We start from the raw sequence: 13,011 nt of genomic DNA, 5'->3' as shown, positions 1-13,011 counted from the left end.
TGAGGACCCCTGCTCTAAAGGATGAGAGGACATCTTTTTTTTGTTTGTTTGTTTGTTTTGAGACAGCAGAGTCTCACTCTGTTGCCTGGGCTAGAGTGCTGTGGCGTCAGCCTAGCTCACAGCAGCCTCAAGCTTCTGAACTCAAGCAATCCTCCTGCCTCAGCCTCCTGAGTAGCTGGGACTACAGGCATGCACCACCATGGTCGGCTAATTTTTTCTATATATATTTTTAGTTGGCCAATTAATTTCTCTCTATTTTTAGTAGAGACGGGGTCTCGCTCTTGCTCAGGCTGGTTTCGAACTCCTGACCTTGAGTGATCTGCCTGCCTTGGCCTTCCAGAGTGCTAGGATTACAGCATGAGCCACCATGCCCAGCCTCGAGAGGGCATCTTGAACATTCTGGCCTCATCTAAGCTTCTGGCTGATGTACCCACATGAGTGGTGTACCCAAATACCAGCGACCCCAAATACCCCTGTGGAGTAGATCCACCCATCTGAGCCCTACCAGCCCACAAAATCATGAGAAAGAGTAACATCATTGCTGTTTTGAGCTTTTCAGTTTGGGGTGATAGGGTACATGGCAATAGGGAACTGAAGCTCCTTGTCCTCATGCTGTCTTCCCAGTTCAGGTTCCATGATTCAGAATCATAATCACTCCCTTGGCCCCACACTGTTATCCTCTTGTCCTTGTTAAAGAGCTTCCTTTGTTAGACCAAACTGTCACCTGCTCCACACGTGCATCTAAGCAGCAACACTTTGCTAGAGAAAACTATAAAACCACACTCACTGGCCCTTTACATTGTATGACACACATCTCAACTAAGCACTCCACATTGGTATACAATCTTACTATACTTTCCTCATCCAGTTAGTTACTCTCCCAATTCCCCAATTCCCTGAGATGACTATTTCATACTTTCCCTTTTTCCTTAAAACCTCCTAATCCCCTTCAAAGCTAACAATCTTCTTATTAGTTAGAATCAGACTTGCAGCAAGTATTAGAAAACTCCAAGTAACAATAGCTTAAACTGTAGAATTTTTTTCTCTTTCACATAAAGAGACTCTAATGTAAGCCATCCAGGATTGATAGGTCAACTCCATAATCACCAAGCTCCACAATTCTATCTTGTTGCTCTGCCATCCTCAGCACATGCATTCTACCTCATGGTCCAAAATGGCTGCTGAGCTCCAATCATCATGAATGCAATCCAGCCCACAAAAAGAAAAAATGGCAAAAACAAGCCAAACCCCTTTAAGGACATTTGTGGAAATTACATACACCAATTCTTTTTTTTTTTTTTTTTTTTTTAATTTTTTTTGAGACAGAGTCTCACTCTGTTGCCTGGGCTAGAGTGCCATGGTGTCAACCTAGCTCACAGCAACCTCAAACTCCTGGGCTCAAGCAATCCTCCTGCCTCAGCCTCCTGAGTAGCTGGGACTACAGGCATGCGCCACCTTGCCTAGCTATTTTTTTCTATATATTTTTAGTTGGCCAGTTAATTTCTTTCTATTTTTTAGTAGAGATGGTGCTCTTGCTCTTGCTCAAGCTGGTTTTGAACTCCTGACCTTGAGCAATCCGCCTGCCTCAACTTCCCAGAGTGCTAGGATTATAGGCATGAGCTACTGTGCCTGGCCCATACACCAATTCTTACATTGCATTGGCCAAGAATTCATCTCATAACCACTTTTACCAATCTACAACAGAGGCTCGGAAGTGTAGTGTTCATTCTGTGTGATCATATGTCTAGTTAAATATGGGGGTCCTTTTCTAAGGAGTAAGTGAAAGAGGGACAAAAAGACCCTGCTTCCAATCCCAATTGTGTTCCTAATCCTCTCCTTTTCTGCCCAGCCAAGAACTGTGTTGTGACAAATGTCCCTGGATCTGCTTCATAGTAAATCTATATTGGGTCATTCACACCTGCACACCCCGGTTTTTTTAGACAGAGTCTCACTCTGTTGCTCCAGCTAGAGTGCTGTGGCGTTAGCCTAGCTCACAGCAACCTCAAACTCCTGGGCTCAGGATCCTTCTGTCTCAGCCTCCCAAGTAGCTGGGATTACAGGCATCAACCACCATGTCTGGGTAAGTTTTTCTATTTTTGGTAGAGACGGGGTCTCCCTCTTGCTCAGGCTGGTCTCAGACCCTTGAGCTCAAAGGATCCATCTTCCTTGGCCCCCCAGAGTACTAGGATTACAGGCGTGAGCCACATCGCCTGGCCTAATATGCCCCTTAAAGTGAACAAGCAAGACCTTCCTCCTGCAAGCTGCCCCCTTGTTTCTCTGCTCTTTTTTTAATTAAAATGTAATTAAATTTATTTACTTTATTTTATTTACTCGACAGGAAGTAGCAAGTACTCTGGAATGTTTCTCTGCTCTTGACAGTGAAACTTCCTGTGTGATCTTTACTTCCCTCTCACTGCCCCCCCCACTTCTGGAGTGCTGCTGAGCCTCCTTCTCCCAGGCTGTTCCTGAAGGAGCAGTGCCACTTCTGGTGAGTCCCCATCTTGCTGGACTCGGGTCCCCTTTCCCTCCCTCTCTGGTTTCCTAATCCTTCCTCTGTGGGCCTCCTCTGCCCTGCGTCTCTGAAGCCAGACGCTTTTGTATTGCCAGCAACTTCTCATCCAGGTCTTTAGCTATAGGGACCTCAGGGGGGACAATGGTGTCAGGTCTGTGCTTCCCCTTTTCCCTTCTCTCCATAGCCTTTCTACCTTTCCAAATTCCCTTGACAAAGTCCCACACACCTGGTCTAACTCAGGACTCCTGGCTGCCAGCCCTCCCCCGACACCTCCCAGCCCCAGTGCCCAACCAGAAACTCAGACTCACCTGAAATTGCTCTTCTCTGCAGCCCATGCCCAGCCTGCCAGCAAGTCCGACACACTTCCCCAGCTGTAGCTCATACCTCCTGGTGGTCCCTGCTCCTCGGATGCTCTTGGCCCCTTCTGTCCTTACACAATTCTTGCAACCTTGGGGCCCTTTTCCATCACTCCTTCCCTGGAGCATAGTGCATCTCGGTTACAACTCTCCAGCAGTTTCCCATTGCAAGGAGTAAAAACTCTGGCTGCTCTTTCCAGATCATCTCGGGCCTCCTTCCCCAAGTCCTCTCCCCTGTGACCAGCTTAGTCTCCTTGCAGCTTCTTGAGCACCTGCAGCTCAGTCCTGTGTTACACCCTTTGTTCTTCTTGTCCCTTCTGTCCAGAATGCTCTCCCCTACAGCTTGTATAAACTCAAAGGCCACTCCCAGGAAAGGCCTTTCCTGAGCCCCTAGCTAGAGGGACCCTACTCCTCCTCCAGCCACCTTGGATGCATAGAAGTTAGTTCTGCATTCTGGGTCCCCCTTAGGTTTTCAGCTCCAGAAGAGCAGGGACTTTGCTTGAATTAAACTAAGTCCCTAACCTAAACCCTGGTAAAACTTGAGTAGTGACACTCTGGGGACATTTAAGGCCCATCTTCTGGGGGCAGAGGGGTCCTTGCACTTGTGCCAGTACTAACAATTGCTCCAGGGACTACCTAAAGCAATGCCGTTAGCCCCCAGACCATGCCCCAGCAATGGGTGGGGGTGCCTGTGAACCCATTGGGTCTGGCCAGCCTTGGGGTTAGAGGTTGACCCAGTGACTCCAAGTCATGGTTCCAGGCAGGGTTGGCTTCATAGGCATGTGACAGGGCACCAAGATCAGGGCCTTGTGCTTGGTTTAATGCTCTACTGTTTCCATCTTGAAATTCTTCACAACTTTATTTTTATTTTTTATAGACAGAGTCTTGCCATATTGTCCAGGCAGGCCTCAAACTTATGGCATCAAGTGATCCTCCAGCCTCATCCTCCCAAGTAGCTGGGATTACAGGTGTATGTCACTGTGCTTACTTTCTTAATAACTTTTTAACAAGGGGCTCCAAGTTTTCATTTGGCATGGAGCTCTGCATATTATATAGCCACTCCTGGTTCCACGGACACTTAGCTGACACAATGCCCAAAGACCTGGGCTAGCAGCATGCTGACCAGGACAGCCAGATGGACAGTACCAGGCACTGCTCCTCCTAGAACCCCATGGCCCACTGCCTTCTCTGCTCCCACAGCAGCCCCCAGAGCCCAAGAGGCCTCAGGTATTGGAGTGAGAGCTGGGGGGTTCTGCTGGACAGGGAACATGGGACTGGAGTTGCAGCAGGCACAAAGAGCAAGTGCTGTGGTCACCACAGGCCTATCCCTCCAGGAGGCCTCATGCCCTGGCCTAGGAGGTATGCAGCAACAACTTTGGGGGATATTTAATCCAAGATGCACCCCCAGGCACAGGGCTTGTTCTCTGGCTCTACCCCATCCTGCTGCTGGGTGGACTAGGAAGAGGCAGGCACCTGACCCAGACTGGACCAGTCAGATTTGGACTCCTGGATTCCACTCATTGGCCAGCACCTCTGAGGTCAGGTAGGGCCAGTTAAGTGTGCTGGTCAAGAAGGGCAGCAAGTCCTAAGCCTACCTGGTCCACTCTTAGAGGCATGCCTGCAGCCACCCTTGCTCCACCTCCCATCAGGGTTTTGCTTCTGTTGGCTGCAGGGGCTCCCTGAAGCCCTGGGCAGTGTGCACTGGTGGAAGACCCAGGAACAGGAGCACCTTCCCGCCTCCCAACAAAGTCTGGAAACTGAGGAAGCTTTATTGAGAGGAAGGCCAGTGGGTGGGCCTGACATTCGCTCCACCCCAGAGTAGGGATGGGAGGCTACAGGGCAAAAAAGAACACAGTCCTGCCGGTGGGGAAGAGGGGGAGTGCAGGCCTCAGAGTCACACCTCCAGGTCAGAATGAGACAGGCTGGGCCTGTCGTAGCCGCGGTAATTGCGCAACACGATGCCTGGGCTGAAGGCGGCCCCCAGCGGCCAGTGGCGGACCACGTGCCGGTAGGACGTAGCCAGGTAGTCGAAGTAGTTAATATTGAGTTTCCGAGCAATGTAACGGCCCAGGTATTCCATTTGCTGTCAGAGCGGATGGCTGTCAGCTCCAATCCAGACAGGACTGGCCCCGCCGTCGCCGCCACTGTGCCCTCTAGGCTTCCCCTCCCGACCAGCCGCCTTCCTGCCCCACCTGCAGCCCAGCGCCCGCTCCGCTGGCTCCCAGCGCGGAGGACCGCATTGTATTTACCCTTTGCGTGCAAAATGGCCCCATCCAAAGAAACTAAACAGTGGTCGGTGTCATTTTGTCCTCAGGAGTCGTGTCAGGGGCGGGACTCACCTCGTAGTGCTCCGACAGTTGCACCAGTATCAGCGGCTCCAGCCTGTTGCCGCCAAAGACCAGCTGAAAGAAGCACCTCCCATGGGCTGGGGAGGGACGCGGACTCAGCCAGGGACCTCTGGGACGGGGGCGGGGCAGCGGGCTGGCCTGTCCGCCCCTCCCGCTCCTCCCTCTCCCTGACACACTCGCCCGCCCCCCCCCCCCCCGCGTCACCGTCAGAGCTGAGCGCCAGGCGCACGTAGACCAGGTGCATGGGGCCCTGACACACGGTGCGGCCCTGTATGGAGAAGTGGTACATGCCACGCGTGTGGTTGAGCACCAGGCGGCGCCGTGGCAGCGACGAGATGATGAGCCACAGGCCCACGGCCATGCCGTACATAGGGAAGCCCCAAGTCTCCTGCTCCTGCACCTGTGGACGCCGCGGGAACCATCTGAGCTGAGCGGGCGGAGGCGGGCGATGGGGGGGGGAGGGGAGGGGCCAGAGCAGAGGTACTTCGGGAGCTGGTGCGGAGCGTCTGGTCCAGCCCTCAGGGGAGGAAGGCTGTGGATTAGGGCTCAGGACCTCCAACCTGTCTTAGGGAGCTGACGCTGACCAGGATCACGCAGACGACGAACAGCAGCGTCCCCTTCCACAACGTGTCCAAGTAGTACTCGAGGACAAAGACTAGGGGTGGCGTGTGGCGGCGCGTGAGGACTGCTGACCTCTGCCCGCAGCCGGGGGTGGCAGTGCCAGGGTTTTGCCCGGGCAGCGGCGTTGTCCCACCTGTGGTGTCTGAGCCCCAGAGGGCACGGGCCGGACCCGCCCAGGGCTCTGGCCCTGCCCACCTGGCCCCACCCTCCGTCCCGGCCCTCTCCTACCCGGAGTCTCGCCTTGCTGCGCCCCGCCCCACCCGGCCCGCACGCACCGCCTGGCTGCTGCTGCGTGAACGGGTAGAAACTGTTGTTCTTGAGACGCCTGGCCAGGTGGCGTTCGGTGCAGAAGAGTCCTAGGGCCCAGAGCTGGAAGCGGTTGCCGCTAGAGGTAGTGGGCAGGCTGCTGGGCCGGCCCTTAGGGATCTGAGTCAGGCACAAGCGTCAGCCTGGCGGCTTTGCCAGCTACCACCACCCACTGCCTACAGTCGTGCTCCTACCTGGGTGATCAAACCCTCCACGGCTGCGGTTCAGGAACGAGCAGGAGCTCACAGGCGACGGGCAGGGCAGTGAGGCCCGGTAGTAGTCCAGGCTGGGCGTCACCCGGGTTCTAGAAGTTCCAGGACGCAGGTTCTAGAAGGGGCCGCTCTGTTGACCACCCCTTACGGGAGTACCAGGGGCAGGCCCCGCAGAGGACGTGTGCTTCCCGGTCAAATTCTTCCCACTAGAGACCCCCTGTGCAGCCTGGTTTGGCCTTCATCTGAAGGATGGATGGCTGGACATGCCACGTCTAAGTTGCAGAGAAATCTGCAGGCAGGCAGCCCTTACCAGGGCTCCACCTCTCCATGGGAACCTCTGCCCCCTCCAACCATGGACAGCTCCCCTCAGTGTACCTGAGGGCCAGACACATACTCTCAGCCCAAGATTCAAACCCAGCAGTTAGCAGGCAAAAGGTGGCCAGGATAGGCTCAAGAGCATGCTGGGGGCCACTCCCACCCCCACAACACACTGCCTCTGGGGCAGCTGTAGCCCCCAGTGGCTCCATCAGCTATAACCCCAGTTCCTCAACCCTACCCCAAAGACCACAGCAGAGTTCCTAAAAAATGTTTTATTGTAACAAAATGCTCAAATATGCAAAACTGGAGAAGCATACAGGGTGGGGCAGGACGGCTGAGGCCTCTGAGGTCTGTAGCTGCTTAGTAGAGGGAGGGAGGGGTAGTAAGCAGCTGCTCCAGACACCACTGGACTTCCTCAAGGCCCCGGTAGGCCCGCTTCAGGCCCCTGGGAAGGCAACGGCAGGACTCCAGGTTGAGGTATAGCAGGCCTGGGCAGCTGCTGACCACAGAGCTGTGGGGGCAGAGCAGGCCAGGGGAGCTGAGTTGCTGCCCAGAAGACCCAAGCCACAGAAGGGTTGGGCCAGGCTAGGAAGCCCTGTCTGCTTCTGCTGCACACCTTGCTCTGCCACCCACAGCCATCGAGGCCAAGCCTAGTACCCTTGGGGTCCCCAAGGCCAAGGCCAGGGTCAAGCAGGGCATGCAATCCTCTCTCAGACCCCTGGAGGTCACAAGCCAAACAGGACAGCACTTCTGGGCCCCAGGCAGACAGAGAGGCAAGTGTACTGGCTCCAAGGGACTAGGGGAGGGGGTGCTGACCTGACCGTACTTGGTGTGACCCGGGTACCCCTGAGGTTAAGGGAGCACAGGGCCGGGTGTGAGCCTCCAGAGGTGCCTGAGAAGGCAGCAAGGGCCTGCTCCAAGTCCTTCTCACTGAATCCCTGGCCACTCAAGTCCAGTTCCCGCAGGGTGTGGTACCACTTCTGGGTCAACAGAGGACTGCCCTCCTTGGCTAGAGTCAGCCGGTCCGACATGCCATACAGGCCCAGGTGAAGCTGCTCCAGCTCTGAGGTGAGAGGAGTGAGCATGAGTGAGCAGGGCAGACAAGAGTCCCCACATCTCACCTGCCCAGCCACCATCCAAACACAGCTGACCCTGACACGGGAGATTGTGCAGGCCAGCAGGCGTGATACGGGCACAGCCTCGAAGATCCAGCAGGCGCAGGTTGGGGGAACCATGGAGCAGGCGGCCCAGGACCTCATTGCTCACAAAGTTGCAGGTGGAGCTGGCGAGGCAGAGCTCCTCGAGGCTGGGGAAGCCTGGTCCGAGAGCTACCCCTCGCCCGGAAGGCTTGGGCAGCCATGTGAGATTCAGCAGCCGCAGCACCTGGGGGTGAGGCCCATGCTGCAGACAGGAGAGGGGCTGACAGGTGGGAGGGGTGGGGCATCAAGTACCTGCAGCTGGGGGCAGCCTTTCTGCAGCGCTTCAACAGGCAGCTGGAGGGGAGTGCTATTGCGGTTGATGCCAGTGCTCACCTCCAGGACCTGGAGCTGAGGGCAGCAGCCGCTCTGCAGGGGGTGGGGGGATACCAGAGTCAGCATGCTGGCAATCCACAGCTCAGCATCTGGCTCTGCTCCTGCCCATCACCAACCTACCAGCAGCGCGCTTAAGATGGCTGTTGTCTGGGAGCTGTAGGTCAGCCATAGCTTGCGCATTCGGGGCCCTGCTTCCTCCAAAAAACTCACCACGGCTGTGGACTCCACCTGGGGACCCAGCACAAGAAACCTGTCATCTCAGCCTAGTCTTTGTCAGGGCCGCTTGGGACACAGGGCTCACCATGGAATGCTGTAGGTCCAGGCTGTGTAGCTGACGGCAGGCTTTGGCTAGCATGACCAGAGCATCAGTGGTCACACCATGGCAGTCTGAAAGCTTGAGGAAAGCGAGCCGAGGACAGGACTCACCTACCAGCTTTGGGAAGACAGAAGGCCAACTGGAGTTGGGGGAGGGCAGGCTAAGGTCCATAAGGGAAAGAAACTGGTGGATGGTGCCATCCCATTCTACTGCCTCAGCTATGACCTCCATTCTGCCCATGCCAGGCCTACTTGGGTGCCCCACCTCCAAGACCTCCCGGCTGGAGACAATAGGAAAGGCAGGCAGGCATCCCCGTGGGGTAGCGTTGGGCCCTAAGGAGCCTAATCTACTTCCTAGAGTACTAGACAACCCCAGTGGGTCATGGCTGGTGTGCAAGGTAGCCTGGAGCTCTCACCTTCAACACAGGGTGTACCTGAGACTTCCAGTGGATGAGAGTCAGCCTCTGGAGCTGTGAGAACCTGGGCGGACAGCAGAGGCGGAACTGCACTAGTATCCCCACGTTGCCCCTCCTGTTGGAGGCCTCCCCACCCAACACCTTGGTCCAGGAAGACAGAAGGGGCCGAGGGCTTGCCACACACCACACAGGTGGAGCCAAGGGATAAAGAAAAGAGAACCCCTCACCGATTGGGCATAAGCCACTCCAGGGAAGCAAGGAGCTTCTTCTCCACCTTGACTCCACCCTTGGCAGGGCGGCTAGCCAGCGGGGGCGACAGGGTCACAGTGTGCCAGAGCGCGGGTTGGGAGGCGGCCTCTTGCCAGCGGCGGCACACGCGCGCAGCCCTGGGAGGACAGCTCTGCTGAGTGTGCCGGGCCTTTCGTGGGCAAAGCCCCTACCGGCTGCCACCATAGGCTTCCCAAAAGGGGGCACTTGCCCCGCAACTCGCAGCGTCGTGGACATCTCAGCTCAAAGCCCGGCTCCCGGGTCTCCAAATGGACCCACAGAGAGACTGCGCTCCCGGATAGACGTCTGAGCACCAGTGTATGCGCGCTCAGACGAGTTCGCCCTCTGCCCCCGCCGCGGCCACCCGCTCGGACCACTTGCGGTCCAAGCCACTGCGCTCGACAGGCCAGGGCTGTGGGTGCAGTGTTACCTGCCCAGGAAGGGCATGGGCCCATCGGCCGCCACCAACAGCCCAAAAATCTGGACCAGGATTTCCAAGGGAATACGGTCTCCCCAGCCAGCGTCGGGAACTTCCTCGGGCGCGGGCGCCGGCTCCGGCCGGGGCGTGGCCTTGGGCTTGGAAGCTGCGGCGTGATGGCCCGGAAGCGGCTGCCGCTGAGCTTGGCGGGCGACTCGCCTTTTTGTGCGGGCGCGGGCGGGCCCTGAGCCTGGCAGCACCAGCAGCATGCTGTCTGACTGAAGCAGGTGGCAACCAGAGCCGCTCGGCGCCAGCCGATCCCACCACCAGTCCTCGGCCGAGCGGACCCGCACGCCGGCCAGCGGCACAACCCCAGCTCTGCGCCGGGTCCGCCGGGCGGCCAGAGCAGCCATGGCCATCGACGCCGCTCTAAGGCCCTCCGAAGCTGAACGGAAGGGGCGGGACACTCCAACCCATTCCCCGCCCCTCAGGCTCGCAGGGTGCCCAGCTCGCCGGCACGCGCTTCCGGGGCGGGGCTTCCGGTCTGGGACACGTGAGAGGGGGCGGGCCTGCTAGCGGGGTCTTGGAGGCCCAGCGGGTGAGTTGGAGTCCCGGCATCTGTCCTGCTGAACCCCAGCCCTGCGGGCTCGGGATTGGAGCGGTGCCGCTGCGTGGTGGGAAGGCCAACCGCTGATCGGGTAGCGTGCGGTGTGCTGGGCTCCGGGCTTCCAGGGCGCTCACCTAATGCGGTGAGGGGGCGGCCCCTGGGCACAGCGCGCGCAGCCCCGCCGGGAGTCTGACTTGGCTCCTGCAGTCCTGGGTACCGCACAAGCCCTGGGGCGTGCGTGCTAGCCGAGCGGCGCCTTGTCCCGGGGTCCGTTGGCGGTGGTGGTGGTGATTCTGGCAGCTTGGAGCCCTAGTCCTCTGTGGGTAAGCGGATCAGCTCCCTTCCCAGGGTCCGTGGCGCCTTGGGCTGACTTCCCGCTTCTCTCCCTGCCGGCATCACTGTCTTGGGGTCCGGACGCGGGTGGCCGGCGCTACTCGATAGATTCAGCTGCGCCCAACCCCGCCCCCGGCTCCGCTCCCGGCGCTCCCTCTGTTACAGAGTCCCTCCTCTGGTCCTGGGACTCCGACCGTAGTTGATTCTGATCCCAGTCAGTCCTGCTTGCCTATCTGTTTCCCTCAAGCTAGAAGAGATCTTCAGTTCTCAGAAGAGCCAAAGTGTCTCTGGACCGAGGTGGGGAAAGAGCTGGCTGTGATCTTTGCCCGGTCCTGGAGGGCCCAGCCTTGGGCTGAATGGCAGCACCCACACTAGGTCGTCTGGCGCTGACCCACCTGCTGGTGGCTCTCTTCGGCATGGGCTCATGGGCTGCTGTCAACGGGATCTGGGTGGAGCTGCCTGTGGTGGTAAAAGAACTTCCGGAGGGTGAGTGGGAGGTGCAGGGAAGCCAAAGCAGGTGTGCCCAGGAAGGTGGGCTGCGGCTGCTCTTTGTCGTGCTGCTGACATGGCCTACCTCCTTCTCTGCAGGTTGGAGCCTCCCTGCATACCTCTCTGTGTGTGTGGCGCTGGGGAACCTGGGTCTGCTGGTGGTGACCCTGTGGAGGCGGCTGACCCTGGACAAGGGCGAGCGGGTCCCCATCCAGGTGGTGGAGGTGCTGAGCATGTTGGGCACAGCTCTGTTGGCTGCTCTGTGGTACCACGTAGCCCCAGTAGCAGGGCAGCTCCACTCTGTGGCCTTCCTAGCATTGGCCTTGGTGCTGGCGATGGCCTGCTGTGCCTCTAATGTCACTTTCCTGCCCTTCTTGAGCCACCTGCCACCTCCCTTCCTACGGTCTTTCTTCCTGGGTCAGGGCCTCAGCGCCCTGCTGCCCTGTGTGCTGGCCCTAGCGCAGGGTGTGGGCCGCCTCGAGTGCCCACCAGCCCCCACCAATGGTACCCCTGGTCCCCCACTGGACTTCCCTGAGCATTTTTCTGCCAGCACCTTCTTCTGGGCACTTACTGCCCTTCTGATCACTTCAGCTGCCGCCTTCCAGGGTCTCCTGCTGCTGTTGCCATCACCACCATCTGCACCCAAAGGGGGCCCAGGGCCTGGCCTGCAGGTGGGAGCCCCAGGAGCAGAGGAGGAGGAGGAGAAAGAGGTCTCGCTGTTGCAGGAGCCACCAAGTCAGGTGGCAGGCACCACCTCTGGCCCAGACCCTGAGGCCTATCGGCTGTTCTCGGCCCACAGTGCCTGCCTGCTGGGACTGCTGGCCGTCACCAATGCACTGACCAATGGCGTGCTGCCTGCAGTACAGAGCTTTTCCTCTTTGCCCTATGGGCGCCTGGCCTATCACCTGGCCGTGGTGCTGGGCAGTGCTGCCAACCCCCTTGCCTGCTTCCTGGCCATGGGCGTGCTGTGCAGGTATGCAAGGGACCCCAAACCCCTTGGCGGGTGGAAGCCAGGGGTAAAGACCAAGTCCTGGTACAGCCATCCCTGAATCTCTGCTTACCCCTGGCAGGTCCCTGGCAGGGTTAAGTGGTCTCTCTCTGCTGGGCATGCTGTTTGGAGCCTACCTCATGGCACTGGCAGTCCTGAGCCCCTGCCCACCCCTAGTGGGCACTTCTGCAGGGGTGGTCCTTGTGGTGAGCACAGCAGGGACGTGAAATGGGGAGGCGGGTTTGCCCTGGAGCAGGGGCATCTCGTGCTCAGCCTGCTGCTGTGTCCCCTCTCAGGTGCTGTCATGGGTGCTGTGTCTGGGCGTGTTCTCATATGTGAAGGTAGCAGTCAGCTCCCTGCTGCATGGTGGGGGCCAGCGAGCATTGCTGGCAGCTGGCATGGCCATCCAGGTGGGCTCCCTGCTTGGTGCTGTCGCTATGTTCCCTCCCACCAGCATCTACCATGTGTTCCGCAGCGGAAAGGACTGTGTGGACCCCTGTGGCCCCTGAGCTTGGGCAGGAGGGGTCCTCACTCCACTCCTGTCTTCACCTCGAGGCTGCCACAAGCCTGAGTGCCTGTGGCCCAGAGAGGCCCCCCACGTGGCACACTCATAGACACCTGCACACTCCACAGGAGACCCTGGCACTTCAGGTGCCGGGAACAAAGAGCAGGCCTGGAGCCAGGGCTGTGTTGGGGCTGTGGGCTAAGGCCCTGGGCCAGGGACCTACATGGAATTTGTACAGTAAAACTTTCTTACTCAGAGAGTGGGAGTTGTTAGTCTTGTGAACATCTCCTTCTGTGCAGACTCCTCTGAGAGCAGGAGCTGCCCCTTGCCAGGGTCCTGGCACAGCTTTTCTGAGCAGGTAGGTCTCACAGATCCTGGGGTCACGCCTTCTGAGCCCACACCCCCCGCACCCCACCACTCTCCCTGGTGCTTGTTGGAACTGCCCTGAGTGAGTGTGCAGGCCAGCTC

General features: G+C 58.3%; 3 protein-coding genes across 9 annotated transcripts; 1 reads left to right on the top strand and 2 right to left on the bottom strand.

The window, feature by feature from the left end:
* Window positions 1–4,617: 4,617 nt before the first annotated feature.
* Window positions 4,618–6,747, bottom strand: CATSPERQ (catsper channel auxiliary subunit theta). The gene is made up of 7 exons (XM_076005335.1): window positions 6,731–6,747; window positions 6,324–6,447; window positions 6,113–6,263; window positions 5,777–5,871; window positions 5,421–5,616; window positions 5,208–5,293; window positions 4,618–4,951 (listed from the first exon to the last, which is right to left on the bottom strand). Exons 1-7 carry the CDS (start codon window positions 6,745–6,747, stop codon window positions 4,763–4,765), a joined length of 858 nt encoding a protein of 285 aa, XP_075861450.1. The 3' UTR covers window positions 4,618–4,762.
* A 183-nt stretch (window positions 6,748–6,930) lies between these two features.
* Window positions 6,931–10,109, bottom strand: FBXL6 (F-box and leucine rich repeat protein 6). 3 transcript variants are annotated; one of them, XM_076004922.1, is made up of 9 exons: window positions 9,634–10,108; window positions 9,164–9,322; window positions 8,937–9,000; window positions 8,507–8,638; window positions 8,326–8,433; window positions 8,206–8,238; window positions 7,825–8,092; window positions 7,490–7,736; window positions 6,931–7,184 (listed from the first exon to the last, which is right to left on the bottom strand). In XM_076004922.1, the coding sequence occupies exons 1-9, from the start codon at window positions 10,038–10,040 to the stop codon at window positions 7,034–7,036; spliced, it is 1,569 nt and encodes a 522-aa protein (XP_075861037.1). In that variant the 5' UTR covers window positions 10,041–10,108; the 3' UTR covers window positions 6,931–7,033. The 3 variants fall into 3 exon arrangements, with proteins under 3 accessions (XP_075861037.1, XP_012615725.1, XP_075861038.1); XM_012760271.3 differs by having other exon boundaries at window positions 7,825–8,056; window positions 8,125–8,238; window positions 9,634–10,106; XM_076004923.1 differs by lacking the exons at window positions 8,206–8,238; window positions 8,326–8,433; window positions 8,507–8,638 and having other exon boundaries at window positions 9,634–10,109.
* Window positions 10,110–10,165: 56 nt separating this feature from the next.
* SLC52A2 (solute carrier family 52 member 2) lies at window positions 10,166–12,800 on the top strand. Of its 5 annotated transcripts, XM_076004924.1 has the most exons (6): window positions 10,167–10,219; window positions 10,809–11,047; window positions 11,150–11,265; window positions 11,656–12,023; window positions 12,121–12,244; window positions 12,335–12,800. In XM_076004924.1, exons 2-6 carry the CDS (start codon window positions 10,918–10,920, stop codon window positions 12,545–12,547), a joined length of 951 nt encoding a protein of 316 aa, XP_075861039.1. In that variant the 5' UTR covers window positions 10,167–10,219; window positions 10,809–10,917; the 3' UTR covers window positions 12,548–12,800. The 5 variants fall into 5 exon arrangements, with proteins under 5 accessions (XP_012615729.1, XP_075861039.1, XP_012615728.1 ...); XM_012760275.2 differs by having other exon boundaries at window positions 10,166–10,219; window positions 10,813–11,047; window positions 11,150–12,023; XM_012760274.2 differs by having other exon boundaries at window positions 11,150–12,023.
* Window positions 12,801–13,011: the final 211 nt, after the last annotated feature.

This window comes from Microcebus murinus, chromosome 7 (assembly GCF_040939455.1).
Source record: "Microcebus murinus isolate Inina chromosome 7, M.murinus_Inina_mat1.0, whole genome shotgun sequence".
In the NCBI taxonomy this organism is placed as follows: domain Eukaryota; kingdom Metazoa; phylum Chordata; class Mammalia; order Primates; family Cheirogaleidae; genus Microcebus; species Microcebus murinus.
This window is presented reverse-complemented; position numbering and strand designations above follow the sequence as displayed.